Source organism: Bombus fervidus, chromosome 13 (assembly GCF_041682495.2).
Source record: "Bombus fervidus isolate BK054 chromosome 13, iyBomFerv1, whole genome shotgun sequence".
In the NCBI taxonomy this organism is placed as follows: domain Eukaryota; kingdom Metazoa; phylum Arthropoda; class Insecta; order Hymenoptera; family Apidae; genus Bombus; species Bombus fervidus.
This window is the reverse complement of record NC_091529.1, coordinates 9,272,017-9,287,055: the sequence shown is the minus strand read 5'-3', so window position 1 is coordinate 9,287,055 and position 15,039 is coordinate 9,272,017. Positions and strand designations below refer to the sequence as shown.

General features: G+C 34.7%; 2 protein-coding genes across 6 annotated transcripts in view; both read left to right on the top strand.

Moving 5' to 3' along the window:
- The first annotated feature begins 140 nt into the window (after positions 1–140).
- On the top strand, positions 141–2,396 carry LOC139993517 (ubiquitin-conjugating enzyme E2 N). 2 transcript variants are annotated; one of them, XM_072015316.1, is made up of 3 exons: positions 141–441; positions 1,370–1,644; positions 1,779–2,396. In XM_072015316.1, exons 2-3 carry the CDS (start codon positions 1,400–1,402, stop codon positions 1,987–1,989), a joined length of 456 nt encoding a protein of 151 aa, XP_071871417.1. In that variant the 5' UTR covers positions 141–441; positions 1,370–1,399; the 3' UTR covers positions 1,990–2,396. The 2 variants fall into 2 exon arrangements, with proteins under 2 accessions (XP_071871417.1, XP_071871415.1); XM_072015314.1 differs by having other exon boundaries at positions 143–441; positions 1,384–1,644.
- A 6,414-nt stretch (positions 2,397–8,810) lies between these two features.
- Positions 8,811–15,039, top strand: part of LOC139993508 (ras-specific guanine nucleotide-releasing factor 1) — a 54,543-nt gene continuing 48,314 nt past the window's right edge. For all 4 annotated transcript variants that reach the window (XM_072015291.1, XM_072015290.1, XM_072015289.1 and 1 more), the window contains exons 1-3: positions 8,811–9,258; positions 12,458–12,685; positions 14,547–14,677. In XM_072015291.1, coding sequence (XP_071871392.1) covers positions 12,658–12,685; positions 14,547–14,677 — 159 coding nt within the window. In that variant the 5' untranslated portion in view covers positions 8,811–9,258; positions 12,458–12,657. The remainder of the gene's footprint in view (positions 9,259–12,457; positions 12,686–14,546; positions 14,678–15,039) is intronic.

Here is a 15,039-nt window from a genome sequence, read left to right as displayed (position 1 = left end):
GACCGAGCTTTTACATAAGAACGATTTTTCTCGTAGACATATATGAATTAATTAAATTTAAAAGTTAGGATATTGTTCGTATGACGAGAAGGAGTGTTATTTGGAGTCATTGTTAAATTGGTTTACGCAGTAAATTGATGTGCAGCGCCATCAACGCGTGATAAGATGAATCGCAAGAAGCGGTTGCGAGGGCTGTAACTGTAACACACATTTACGTGTGGAAATTTAATTAACACTTTGTTGAAGTATCTTTTTGGGGTTGCACCATAGATCCCAGACAGATTTTTGAAGTCGGCTGCGAAGCCGATTATCACGACATACGAAAGTGCTGCGAAAATAGGATTAAAAATCGATCTCGAGGTTTCTAGAAGAAAAGGCTTCCAGAGAGGCGGACAATCTGCCACACTTTGCGGGGTGACGCGGGGATATTTTCAGATAATCGTACGTATTTTACTGTTGTACATAGAGTATTCATATTTCAGACATTCTTACACATGTGAGATACTCTGTGCAGCTTAGTTGTACATGGTACGTGACTCTGTGCACGAATTCTTTGTTTACGCATACACAGTAGCCTTGCAACAGCTTTGGAGGTTGGCAGAAATATTTCAGCAAAAATTCAATTGTTATACCATTGTCCATTTTCTGAACGATTTATTTGATTTCGTTGTTAATAACATATACAAAGATTATTTATATTGCATCGTTTGTTTAGTTGTATATAATAGTTTAAGGCTGAAGGATTACTAGTTTCGGCAGAATTATACGTACCGTGAGAAGCTGTCAATTAGCGGTAAACCCGTATTAATTATTACAATTATAAAAGATTTTTATGATTTGGATGTTTAAGATTTAATTTTTATTTGTAATGTATATTATATTTATAGAAATAAAAGGAAACATTCTCTGATAACCTAAATTTTCTTATGTTAGTCATTTATAAGTTCTATTATAATGTACCTGTATGTTTATGATATATCTGTTACAGTTTGCAATAAGTTTTACTAGAAATATTAACCTATTTATTTTCTTTTATATTTTTATATTTATGATGTAATTTTGTATAGCCTTTATAGCCATTATTGTAACACGTTATGTCTTATTCATAATATTCATGCCTCTGTAAATTATGTGTGAGAGTATTGAAATATTGTATGTATTTTACTAAGTAAAGGATATTACAGGTAGTACTATTAGTTTATATTATTCATTCATTAATGCACCTGTGTAATACAATTTATATTTGTATGTAATAAACATATAGCATTAATCCTTTATTTTTTTCTAAGTAGCAAAATTGTTTATAGCAAAATTATTTTATGTAATGAATTGGATTTGTTATTTAGAAAGCAAGTTAAAAGATGTATAGATATTTTCTTCTAGAGGAGTTTCATCAAATATGGCTGCGCTACCAAGAAGGATTATCAAAGAAACACAAAGACTAATGCAAGAGCCAGTTCCTGGTATCAGTGCTGTACCAGATGATACAAATGCTAGGTATTTTCATGTAATTGTAACTGGACCTGAAGATTCACCATTTGAAGGTGGACTTTTTAAACTTGAGTTGTTCCTACCAGAAGACTATCCAATGTCTGCTCCTAAAGTTAGATTCATTACAAAAATTTATCATCCAAATATAGACAGGTAATTATAGACACGTAATTTCTGACAATTATTTTGACAATTTTGTTTAATTATATTAGCTATTTCAGTGAGTTAATTTATGTAATGCATAAATAAAATTCAATGTACAAGAAATATTTATATTTGTTGTATAGATTGGGCAGGATTTGTTTGGACATTCTTAAAGATAAATGGAGTCCTGCTCTTCAAATCAGAACAGTTTTATTATCAATACAAGCACTTTTAAGTGCACCAAATCCAGACGACCCTTTGGCAAATGACGTCGCTGAACTTTGGAAAGTAAATGAAAGCGAAGCAATACGCAATGCCAAAGAATGGACTCGGAGATATGCTATGGACAACTGATCTTAGATTTTCCATGATGCGAAGTGATGTCACCCCTATCTTTCCGAGTTTACCGATCACTTTACCCGCACCAGCTGCGTACCCTGCACCTGTGTCCACAATTTTGCTATAAAAATAATAAAAGTTTTGTAAGAGTAAACAGAATGAAACTGTATTTTCTATATCGCGGGGAATACAAAAATGTGTTTAGATTTCTTCAACGGTTTGTCGAACAGACTTGTCAAGAATCTTCTAACGTTGAAAAAGTCAATCGTAAGAAGGTTCCTATTTCAGGAAGAAGGTATAATTTTAACGAATTGCTAGTTTTTACTTAAAAATATACCTTTGTAGTAAAAATAAGTGAATGTAGCATGTTGCGTAAAGATTTTTTTTAAATACGATTACAAAATGGCTTGTGCAATCAGTAATTTATAGCCTTTATTTTGATACCTTTAATGTATCCCTGAAAAAAAAGCAGTACTGGATCATTCATTATATTATACTAATATTACATTTTTCCGTATTCAATGTCTACTAACTGGTTGTCTGATAATCTTAATGTATTTATCATTTCCGTGAATGTACAATGTTAAATGAAAGTTCTAATACTGAATTTGGGAGGTACACATATGGCATTTATTTATAATTAACTATTTTAAATAATAAGCGTACAAAAATATTGAAGGTATCCGCGAATGCGAAGTTCCATTTTTGAAGTGTATAGCTATTATAACAATTTCACTATCGCAGATTTTTATTTATCAATGTAATGTAAGACAAAACATTTTGAATATTCATAACAAATTTCAATTATTTGACCTTAAAATTTTGATCGTGTGAAAAATCATCTGTCCTATGATTATGTTAATCTATATTTTTACTATGTAAAAATACATATATATACATATATATGTATTATATAATAATATTATATATACATAATATTATATATATATATATATAATATTATATATAATATAATTACATATAAGATAATATTTTCAGTCAATTTTCTTTATTTTTTCTTTTCTTTTTATAAAGGTTGAAGGTTGAATCAGAACAAGTTGGAAACAGTTTAAAAAATTTACTAACGTCTAATCATGTACTTTTGATGATCTTTGAAATTTAGTTTAGATACAAGAATATTTTAAATTGCGAGCAAATAAAAGTGCTCATTCTTAATGTTCTGTAAAAATATTAAATTACATAATTATAATTTAAATTATAATATAATTAAATTAAAATATTAAATTTAAAGTTAAGTAGATTGCCTACTTTCGACAAATATCTAACTGTTGTTAAAACGTTGCCTTGTGAGATATCATGATTTCTAGCAGAAGAAGTGTAGTAAAGTGGAAAGTATCCTTTGTAAAACCCTGTATATTTTTGATGATATTTCAATAACGAGAGTAGTAACTTAAAGCAAGCAGTATATCATTTGATTAAAATTTGTTGTTGTCTTAATTGACTGTTTATCAGTTTTAGAATATGAATAATAGTTTTTTTCCTAATATCACAATGATAATTACACTCCTAATTTTGATATCAAGGTTTCTTTACAATAAGAAATTGCCTAACACCTTGAGTACCAGAATAGTAAAAGCTTTACCCATATTTTCCTTGACACACTAGTCCAAGAAGACCTTGGCTAACATTATTTTATTAGCTAGGGCCTCACTTCTATATTTAATAGCTAATTTTTGAACTTTGCTTTCAAACAATTGTTAACCAGCAATTGTTTGTAGCAATAATGGTTGTGAATGTAATATACTTTGGTGTCTTTAGACTGCTTCAACAGACGTCTTTTTCTTAGTTAATTTCAGGAAAGGCGAATTTCATTGATATTTAAACATTTTTTTATTGTTAATTTTAGCCGTTTCAGCCGTTGAAAACAAATTTAATATATAAAATAAGATAAGAGAAGTGAGACAGACAATATGTTGAGAATTTATTTATGTAGTTTGTTTACCGAAAAGTATTAATAATTAGCATAACATATAGTTAAATGTATTGATTTCATATGTACGAAAAAATTATATTATTGAATAGGTATCATTGCTAATGCCATTTAATTGATTGCACAGATATAAAAAAGTTGTATAAAAGTTAAAGTATGACATTGTTTTCATCCATGCATGAATATAAAAAAAAAAAAAAAACTGCTGTATAAATAGTTACAACAAACTGCTCATATTTACTTTTATGTTAATCAGTATTTATTAATAGATCTTCAATTTGATCGATCGATATTTACATTATAGAACTTAAACAACCAGTTGGTATATTCCCGAACAATTCAAAATTTGTATTCATTTAATATATTAGTAATATTTTAATAAAAGTAATAGACAGTAATACTTAATTTAAATGTGACGAAAGGACACTGGGATCGGTTACACGAAAAGAACAATATCTGTAGATAATTTGCAATAATAAAGAGGTAATTATAAATATATTACAAAGCAATATTAACATGCCAATATATTGCTGCCAATTTTCAAGAATGTATAATTACTTTACAATAATAAGAAAAATAGAAAAGCTAGATACAGACAATATATGAAATTTAAATTAGGATTTCTCATGGAAAAAGGCACTTGAAGATCCGCAATTTATTTAAAAGTAATTCGAAGATTTTTTTACAATTAAATAATTTTGGTATTTCGTAAAGATTTTAAGTAAAAGTTTGTAATAAGAGAAGTGCAATTTTTTCAAAATAGAACCAGAACTGTTAAATTACTAGCGCGTAATGTTAATTTCAAAATTTAAAAGCCGAGTATTTAATGCGCTATATTTCTGAAAATACATATTTCGATAAAATCCTTCGTTTTGCTATATTGAAAAGGAAAACGTATTTTTAAAATGATAATTCAGACTAATTCGTGATATTTCCTTTTAATAACGCAAATTAATAACACGCAAGAAGTGAAATAAATAAAATTATAATTTGTTTTTTTACAGATCGCGTTATTGTTTTGCATGAATAATACGTGAAGCTTTTGGCATTCAATTAACTGGAAAAAAAAGATACAAATTTTAATGTATTCAAATATTAAATTTATAACTATTTTTTTATTATGCAATCTATATGTGATCATATGATATTACAAATTTAGGAAACGTGTGTACGTAACTTGAGGTGATTCTGATATTTAATTTCTGATTTTATATATTCAGGTTTAGAAGGTGAGCAGAGAATCGGATATTTACGTTTAATGTAGGAAAAGAACACAATGATATATATATATATATATAGTTAAAATAATCATTTTATAATATATCAAACGAAATAAATCTGGTACCGAAGGAAATTTTGTAATTTATTAGGAACTCTATTTAAGTAAGTAGTGAAAACTATTTTATTAAAATTAACGTTGATGTTCATTGAGAATCTTAGAAATAATTTATCAAATAATCTTCTCACACATGATACAGGATAAATCTAGCACCATATACATATGTACTTCAGAAGCTGTACGGTCGAGTCCGTTTACCATTTTAGTGTCATTCCCAACATTATCGATTCGACGTGGAATAAGATAACAACATTTGTGGTGGTACACATATTATACATTGAAGCTACAAGATAAAATTACGATACATCTCAATAATTATAGATATAAAATTCTATACTTTTACAATATTATTTGTTTATTTTTATTATGAAAAAAAATGACTGAAACGCAGCCTCTCTTCTGTACAGAATCAAAGCTAGAAGAGAAATTATTTTTAGGAATAAAATCATTTATTTAAAAAGAAGCAATATATCAGAAAGATCCAAAAGCTTTCTGATCCGTTGATTTGCAGTTCCTGGAATCAATAGGAGTTTCGCTGCAGTCTAATGTACTTTGCTTGTACTATTTACTATATAAGTCATAATTCATCTATCAATTATATGTAGCTACCGTAAGTTACAATTCTGGACAAAAAGTTTTATGGTTTTATATTTCAAAAATTAATATCGTGATATATTATAATAATGATTGTGCTCAGGTCTCACCGCGTGGAGGTTGTTGCGTGGAGGATATCCACCCTAACTACGTCTCGTCTATCTTCCTTTTAATTTCATTTCAAATATCACTGAAACATAATGTAAAGGAAAAAAGAAAGAATTCATACTCTTTTATATCAATCAACATTTTGAAAGTTCAAGGTAATTTGTATTTGAATTAGATCAGATATTGCGAACGATATTAATTCAAAAGTCTTGGAATAACTTCAAATTCTATTCTGATACCATTCTAACACGATATCTAATACTATTCTCTAAGGAATTATAACAATTTATAATTAGAAAAGATATAAAAATAATCGCAATATATCTCGCGATACGCAACGTTAAAGCAAACGTGCTTATCGTTTCGTCGTAACACGAATGCACGAATGATTCTAATGCAAGCATATTAAGAGCCTCAGTCGAAACGTGAGCAGCTCAATAGCTTCGTAGGATCATATATCAATGGTACATGATCAGTGATCAGCTCTGTGCAACTCTCCCAGTTGCACCGGATGAAATGTGTTTCCAACGTTACGGTGAAAGAGTTTTAGATACTTGATAAAGGTAATACTACTGAAGGAACGCAACGATTATTCATTAACGCAACGCTAATGAAGAACGTAATTAAGCAAATAACCCATGGTAACCGAAATACAAAGTTTCTCTTTGACGTAACCAACGATGAAATTCCCCGAGGATGCGAAATTGCCGACGGCGTGATTAATTTTTCCGTGCGTTGTAGAGACGTTGTTCGCGGTTTGAAATCGTGAACTTGGTCGTTCGAAGCGACGGAGCAAAAATCTGTCGGAGTCAGGCGGGCGCGTTCGAGATTCCTTGAATGAGTCCGTCGAAGGATGTTCGGTTAGACCTTCTCCTGAAGCGGCGATCCGACGTGATCTGGATCGTTGTTGGTATCGCAAGGAGGGGAAGATCGGCACGTTGCGTCGCGTCGTGGAACGGGGGATGCGAGACACGGATATTTAGGAGAGTCGAGTTGTCGGGAGGGTAGTTATGCAGAGTCGGATGCCAGAATTTCGGAGCCTCAAGCTAATTTCTCTGCCTGGTCGCCATTATCACAGGGTGACTCGATTCACCTTATCAGCTGAAAGGATATCGAATGGAAAAAGATTGAACGCAGAGCTTTACACAGGAGGTTCGAAGGGTTGGCGAGGATTATCAGGATATTCCGGAGGCGAGTAACTCGATCAATGAATATCTCCTTTTTCCTATCCTCGCCGATATTGATATAGGGTGACTAACTGGCTTTTTGTTTATGAAGAGACTGTGGGGTCTGTTGCGTTCTTTCCTTTATCAGATATCGTACAATTTTCAGAATGGAGTTCCGTTTGATCGCGCGGCTTAAGAAAATAAAGTAGAGTTTCGTCGCGTGATAACGCGCTTCTTTCTGGAAACCTGGTTATAATATAGAATATCATTAAAAGTAGCGTTAGATATCAGCGTGTTTTATTAAAATGCGATTGGGTAACGGCAATTCTCTATTTAACGCGAAAGCCGTTATTTACTGCTTCGGTATCGCGTAGCATCTTAGTCTTATCCTGCTTCAGAATCATGCCACCATTAACGCGGTACTTTCCTTCTAGGGACACCCTATAAATTAAAATAGGCCACCCTACATGGACGCGGTAATCGAGAAAATGTAACGAAGGTTTGACGTACGAAGGAAGTATCAAAGCCTAAGAGATACAAGCGTTAAAGTTACTTTCACGTATATTAAACTAGCGTATCCCGAAAACAATGCAAACATTTTTTTAAAGTCCACCGATTTTTATTCCTTTGTTCCATTTGCCGTGTTAATTTCATTTAGTGCTCAATATCGTGAAAACGAAGGAAAGGTGGTAAATGAATATGTCTTCAAAATTCTCTCACGTTTCACAACATTCTTCTCGTTATTCCCAGTTACGCGCTAATGATATTTTTCATATCTGATCGCTTTCATTTATTTTTCCAGTGTTCCGCTGCTTTCGAGCAATAACGCTCGTTTCTTTCGCCGAACGAAAATCTTGAAAAATATCTACATGGAATTCGCAGCATGTACGCGTCACAAGTAACGTAGCTGTTTCATGTTTGTAAGAAATCGTTTGGTGATTACCATTAATTTTAAAACGTATCAGACATCATTTTTCAAAAGCCTTGCACGATAGATATTCAAAATTTATGTCCCCTTATACGTGATAAATCGGTACACCCAGTTCCTGATACGAACACTTTATCAGAAAGATTCTTCTTCGCAACTTCATATGCATAATTCAATTAAAACTGTCTAGCAGCTGAAGCGCGATCAACCTTGTATACATATCTTCCTGAATCTTGACAACGTATAAAATATGGTATAATTTTAAAAGTCTGCTCCCGAATGTCTATAGATTTTCGCAACTATTTCGAACGTTGTAAAAGAATACCTGACCTATGCCGTTGGCAATAATAATTCTGCGATGTATGCCTCGGAGAATGGTTGGTCGAACCTTATAAAATATGTTCTCTAGACGAACCCATAGAAAGAGATATAAAGGGATGAAATCCGCAGATCGATTTGGATGGGTAATCGGTCGATTGTTTTCTATTTTTAGGAAAGAAGGCAGAAGGAAATCGATGGAACGATAGAAAAAGGGTAAAAAGAAGGAATGACCAATGGCCGAATGATATTGCAACGTTGGAACGAGCATTGATTCACCAATTCCGGCGCGACGTCGGTCGTATTGAACTTGATCCCATTTCTTGCAGCCCAATTAGCCCACATATAGATCCGCCCATGCCGTGTCGTGTGGGGTGGCTTTCAGCGGGAGTGTGCGCAGTGACAGGTAAGCGCGCAGCTTCTGGGGTTGGAGAAAAGGCAGAGCAGAGGAGGCAGCCCCGTGAACCCGTGGCGATGCCTCTGGGTAGGCACGTCGCGACTCCCGATGCCGAAACATCCTCGACCATGTCGGGTGCCGGTAACGGGCCACCAGTTTCCACGTTCTCGTTCGTACAACGGCCGTCCTCGTCCTGGTCACCTGGCCCGACCTCGTTACTGCTGCTCGCCGGACCAACTCGATTAATAATCGCTTAATCGGTCCTCGCACCTTCTCTCCAGCCGACCAGAGACACGCTCGTTCGCGCCGGATCCGCCTCGACGCTGCCGCCGCATCCTCGGACATCCGTGGCCGAGGGAATACATATATATTTAGAGAGGCAGACTACTGTGGAGGGGGGACTGTGAATCTGGAGCACGAACAGGTGGTGCAACATCAGTCGAGAACTGGAGAGGATAGATATATCGGGGGAAGAAGTAACAGGTACTGTGTCACCAAAATCGCTTCGCTATACTATACTTCCCTCTTCCTTCGTTTCTTCTTCTCTTCCTTTCTTTTCTTCTCCTTTTATTCTTGGTTTATGATTCTTTTTTCTTTTTTGGTCATTGATTCGTTTGGAACGTACGACGCGGTTCGAACGGTGCGAATTGCGCGCGATTAATCCGCTGAAGCATCGTTTGCCGCAGCGAGCGCCTCTTTCGTTTGATGCGGTTGTATTACGGCGTCGCGTCGTCGAGTGGATGCTGTCGCATGGTTATTCCCAATGAATAGTATACCGAAAAGGAAGCTGTATCCTTTGATACGGCTGTCGGTACGTCGCAGAATGTTCCGTTACAATCCGGTGTTCCATAAACGTTGTCTATTCGAGTTGGAACGTGTTTGATCTTATGCATTCGCGATGCGTATATGCACGTACTTCACGAGTTTCAGAGTTGAAATCGAACGATACCAATAGTCACGTATAACGACTACGTTTTTAGTCTAGCTTAGACTCACGTCTCGGTGGATTTTTGTTTTCTAAACGGTCGTGTAGATTTTAATGCGGGAGACGAACATGATTCGATCCACGGTCAGTTGGCAACGTTATTTGCTACATCGCAAGATGTGGAGTTAGATAAAAGTTGAAATAATAAGTATTAAAAAATATCATGTAAAATTTGAATCTATCCAGTTGCTTTTTCTATTCATACGAAGAGATGTTATCTTTGCCAAACTTCCACATTTTATTTATACCGACACATATGGAGGAACACAGATACATATCTCGATTTTACACTCAGTTTTGTCAAATTATGAAGTTACAATCGTCGGACAAAAATTTAGTCGTCCACGGATTCCGATGGAAATTTTTGATTCCAAATGATAAAAATTACAGGATAACAAAAGTTTAAAATACTGTCTCCAAGCAACACGCACATATGTATGTAGATATGTATATATATATATATATGGACGTAGCGAACGATAGTGTAATATCCGGCCTGAAGCAAATCTCGTTTGTGAAACGGAACGTAAAACTCTGGACCGCGTGTCGACAGCAAAAGATAATGATGCGCGTGTAATGAAATTCCATGAATCACAGGACGCGAGCGTGTGGATTTTCTGACAAATAAATGAATATTCCGATAAATAAAAAACCGTTAATCCGATACGTGGACGTTTCATTCGTTTCCCACATCGAACAACGTTAAACGACGACGACGACGAGCAATGTGGAATTTTTAGTTGGCCGTGGAAAACAGCAAATGAGAGTTTTAAAATAAACGTTCCGCTGTTTTAATTATTTAGGTATCTCGCTATAGAGGCGACTGCGTTTTTAATCGAAAGTCTAACAGATTCTACCACGATACGATTAATTTAAACGATTAAACGCTAATGAACCGTCGAATTTTTATCTAACGTCATTAATATTCTCTTTCGAAAAAAATTTTTCGTGGAAATCGTGTCATGACCGAGTGTTATTTGATCGAATAAAACGAAATATATTTATTATGCAAATAAGAGGAAATGGAAGACGGAAAAAAATAAAAATTTCGGCCGAAATTGAATTATAGAAGTTGTTTTTGAATTATAGAAGAAATATTACGCAGTAATATGGTCATTAATAAATATAAGTTTAATCTACAAAATAAAATATAATGATTTAAATGTATCATTTGTAATATTGTTATACGATGTTGTTATTTGACGAATAATGGGAAATCCTGCCGTGTATGCACAATAATACTAAATCCAGTTTATTAAAATTAAGGTTTAATTAATTTTAAATATTTCGTTACGCACAAGTATACATATATTTGTTTTATATTGTAATTACTTGCCGTCAATGACAATTATATAAAGAAATATTATTCCGCTGATAATATTTCTATAAAAATATACGATATGAAATAATTGACGTATTAAACAAAATTGCATTTACATGTACTTTACATAATGTTTGAATGTATCAAACAATGTTTATGAAACGTGTTACACTACATTAGAAAGTACACATTAGATCAAGCTATGAGCAATCATCTCGCGTGTCTTTTTATACTTTTCGCACGTAAGAAATAGAAGAGTAAACAACTTTGAAGCTACACAAGTAGCACCTATATTATTTCTTTGCTATAATTTTTAGATTTATAATCTTTAGAACGTGTAATTATTTTGACACGTTACATCGCAGTATTTCACGTTTCGGAAGATTCAGCCCTACGCATAAATTTCTTGTATCTTAAATTGTGAACGAAATTATAAATTCAGCTATAAATAAACTAAGCGTAAGTTGCTACAACTTCAAAGAAAGTTTCGACTAAGAGTACTTACGCGACGTCCATTTGGCCAACTGTATGTACGTACTTGCAGAACCAACGTTAGATATTCTTGGAAAGCTATGTACAATCAACCGCGGATCTGCCTCGCGCTGTCTGTACGCGGCCTCAAATTTTATGCGATTTTTCATGTACGATTAATTATGCACTCGGTTTTAAAATATCTCGTCGTTTCTATCGTTACGTTCGTACGCGTATCACAGACTTAGAAAAACAACGATATCGGTGGATATAAAGTTACCGTTATCAAAATACGGTTTCCCGCGCGGAAACTGTCTTAGAAAACATACGAATGCTATTATTCGCATATTTTGTTTCACAAGCTGGAACATAGAGAAAAAGCAATGGAAGATGGAACTGTAGAGAAATAGAACGTATGAAACGCGCAGAAGATCTTTACGGTTATACAGTTTTCGATTATTAAGCATACAATTTATGCGATAATCGTATATTTTTCTTCTTTGTTTGATAACGCGGTATGATTAATCCTGTTACAATATATTGCTCGATATATTAATTGGAAGATGACGTGTTTATTTAGAATGAAGCTGCACTTCACGTTAATTTGAAACGGATAAATGCACCGATTGGTAGTTCAGTTTGTTTGAAATAAAAGTAAGAAAGAAAAAGTTGTTAAGGAGACGCATTACCATACTCGTTATAAAATTCATGGCCTGTTCCATTATTACTTTCATTTTGAAACTTTCTTTAAAACACGATTGTAATCTATTTTGCTTATCGGACCATTTTATACGTATACATGATATTCAAAAAGGAGTAGAACAACAAGTTATTATAAAGTGTACGTAAGTTTCTGATAATTCAAGAAGTTGAACAGTTTCTTTTCTCCTACCTGCCTTGTTTAGAACCGTGGTGGGACGCGTTGTTGAAGAGGCTCAAGAAATTGGAGTTCCTAAGATACTTATACCACGATAAACGTCCGTGCGCAACATCGCGACAGCACGGTGCTATTTTCTACGTCATCGCACCCTATACAAGGTATTCTGGACAATCAATATTTATCGCGTGGATCGTCGAAAAGAAGCTTCGCCAACGACCTGTGATCATGCTCAGCCCAAAGATGCAAAGAACTGGTAAGTCGCGAGCCAAGTCATTGCTATTTTCAACATTCTCGACTCAATTTATGCGTCGGTCGATATGTCTTTCAAAAGCATTCGTTGCAGCTCGACCGGAACCCTTTTATCAAACGTGCATTGCGAAAATATAGCAGTTTGATAAAACACGAATATTAAACTGAAAAATTTGTTTCGGTTGAATATTTAACATAGAACACGCGCGATTCGTTCGACCACGGCTTCGTGGCTCTTGTTTACTAAAAAATAATTCGTTACACTCTCATAAAAAAAAAAAAAAAAAAAAAACAAGCCGCGTATGTGACGATTCGGTCAAACGTTTTCGTTTCCTATTGCCTCGAAATTTTACAAATTCGTCAAAAATACTATTTTACGTACATCGGATTACGAAAAGAAATACGATCGAGTCCCTTTGTTTTCGCCAGTTTTGTACTTTTTCAACTTCAGAGGGTAACTCCTGTTTCACGTTTCCATGGCCTTTGGTCAACCAATGCTTAGCAATTTTTCACGTAAAGGGTGAAGACGCGTTAGAAAACGATTCTCATCTGTTTCGGAGTCAATTCGGTGAAATATCATTCGTCGATTTAAACAAAGCAAATCCCAGAGAAGCGAAAATAACTTCTCGTCGAACGAAGAAACATACTTGCAGGTCTAGCAAAAGTAACTTGCCATGATGGATGACCTCTGTAAAAATCACATCTGTCTGTCGACTCACTTTCACGCACGACGAAACTTTTACTTCGCTTGTACCGTAATAGTTTAAGTCGAAGTTGTGCTGCAACAAATCTCGCTGTTCTTCAGATTTGAGTGGATCGAGAACGCGCGAGACACGCGTCACGGAATATCCTTAACTTTACGATGGATTGCTCGCCGAAAGATCGGCCAGAAGGGATCTCTGTCAGATCTTAATCGTTAATTGCTTCTACGTTTGTAACGCTTGTTTCAACAGAGATATTTGATCGAGGATACCAAGGGACATTAGGAAATCGTATAATTTCGTCTCGACTGCAAATTCCAAATTTCAAACTTCGAATCTTTTCTTTCGATGTTTGTATAGGTAAAAAAAATTGTATCTGGAATATTTTACCGAGGATGCTGATTTGTTCATCAAGCATAATATAGTGTTACTACCGCGGATGTAGGAACAGGAACAGCGTACATTCCATGGCGCATGGAAATCGCGCATAGAATTCGATATTCAACGTTAGTGCGTGAAAACTTGTCACAAGTTTGTATGCCGCGTGTTAATTCAATGCAAGAATATTCAGATTACGCGCATGAGTGATAGACCTATTTCAAACTCTATGCCAATTTAACCCATACGAACATTTGCGTTATCGAATAACGCTATTCACATTCATATTACCAACTTCTAGTCGCTATATGGTATAAATTCTACGGAGTCATTTGCATCTGTTTTTACAGGAAATTAGTAACGTCGAACTTTCTCACTTGATCATTATTTATGCTAGGATACGCGCAACGGATGCATTATTTAAAAGAACGTAGAAGAATTAACGATTGGTCGTTTTGCATTTTCTAATAATCGTGTAATTTTCCACGTATCTTCTTGCAGAAACGCGATGAAAAGTTTAAAATTACAAGAAGTTTAATCGTAAAATGCAAAAAGTTGGTGGCAGAGAAGATCGACGAGGGCGAAGCGTTTTTTCCCAAGTAAACTGTCTCGTTAAGTCGACCGGTAACGTGGCGAATAAATTCATCAGAGAAGAAAAATGACACGATAACTAGGCAGCATCGGAACGCGCATAACGCGACTGGGAACGTTGCGTTCGAACGGCTAAATTATGGATTCGGCTACAATTCCTACCATTTCACGTGTGATATTCGTTGTATGTTTCAGTGAGGGTGAACGACTCGCAGCTCATCATGCTGTCGGAAAAAGCTCATTACGATCACTCGTTCACTGGATATTTGCACAAACGAACCGCCGACTCGGCCAAGTGGCAATTACGATGGTTCGTTTTATATCAGGTGAGTGATACATACGTCGATTTTCGTGTTGATCATCCTTTCGAAATTTCGTATTTAAGGGAAAAATCCGAGACGCGGTCGTCCTTTTGTTCTGGTTCTTTGAACGAATCGGAGAAACTATTCGCGTGGAAGTTGTATGCGCGTGCACGTAACGATACAGTTTTCCAAGATCACTGCTGGTATAGCGTGATAAGTAGCTATACCAGCGTATCCGAAACTAATTAGGAAAATCTGCCTGGCCGAGAAATTTTACTCGTCGCTACTTGAAACTGCTTTTCTTGTACATAAAAAAATATATAAAAAGATAATTAATACATATATTAATTTCCTTTTTACGTATCATCGCTTTTAGGTAAATACAA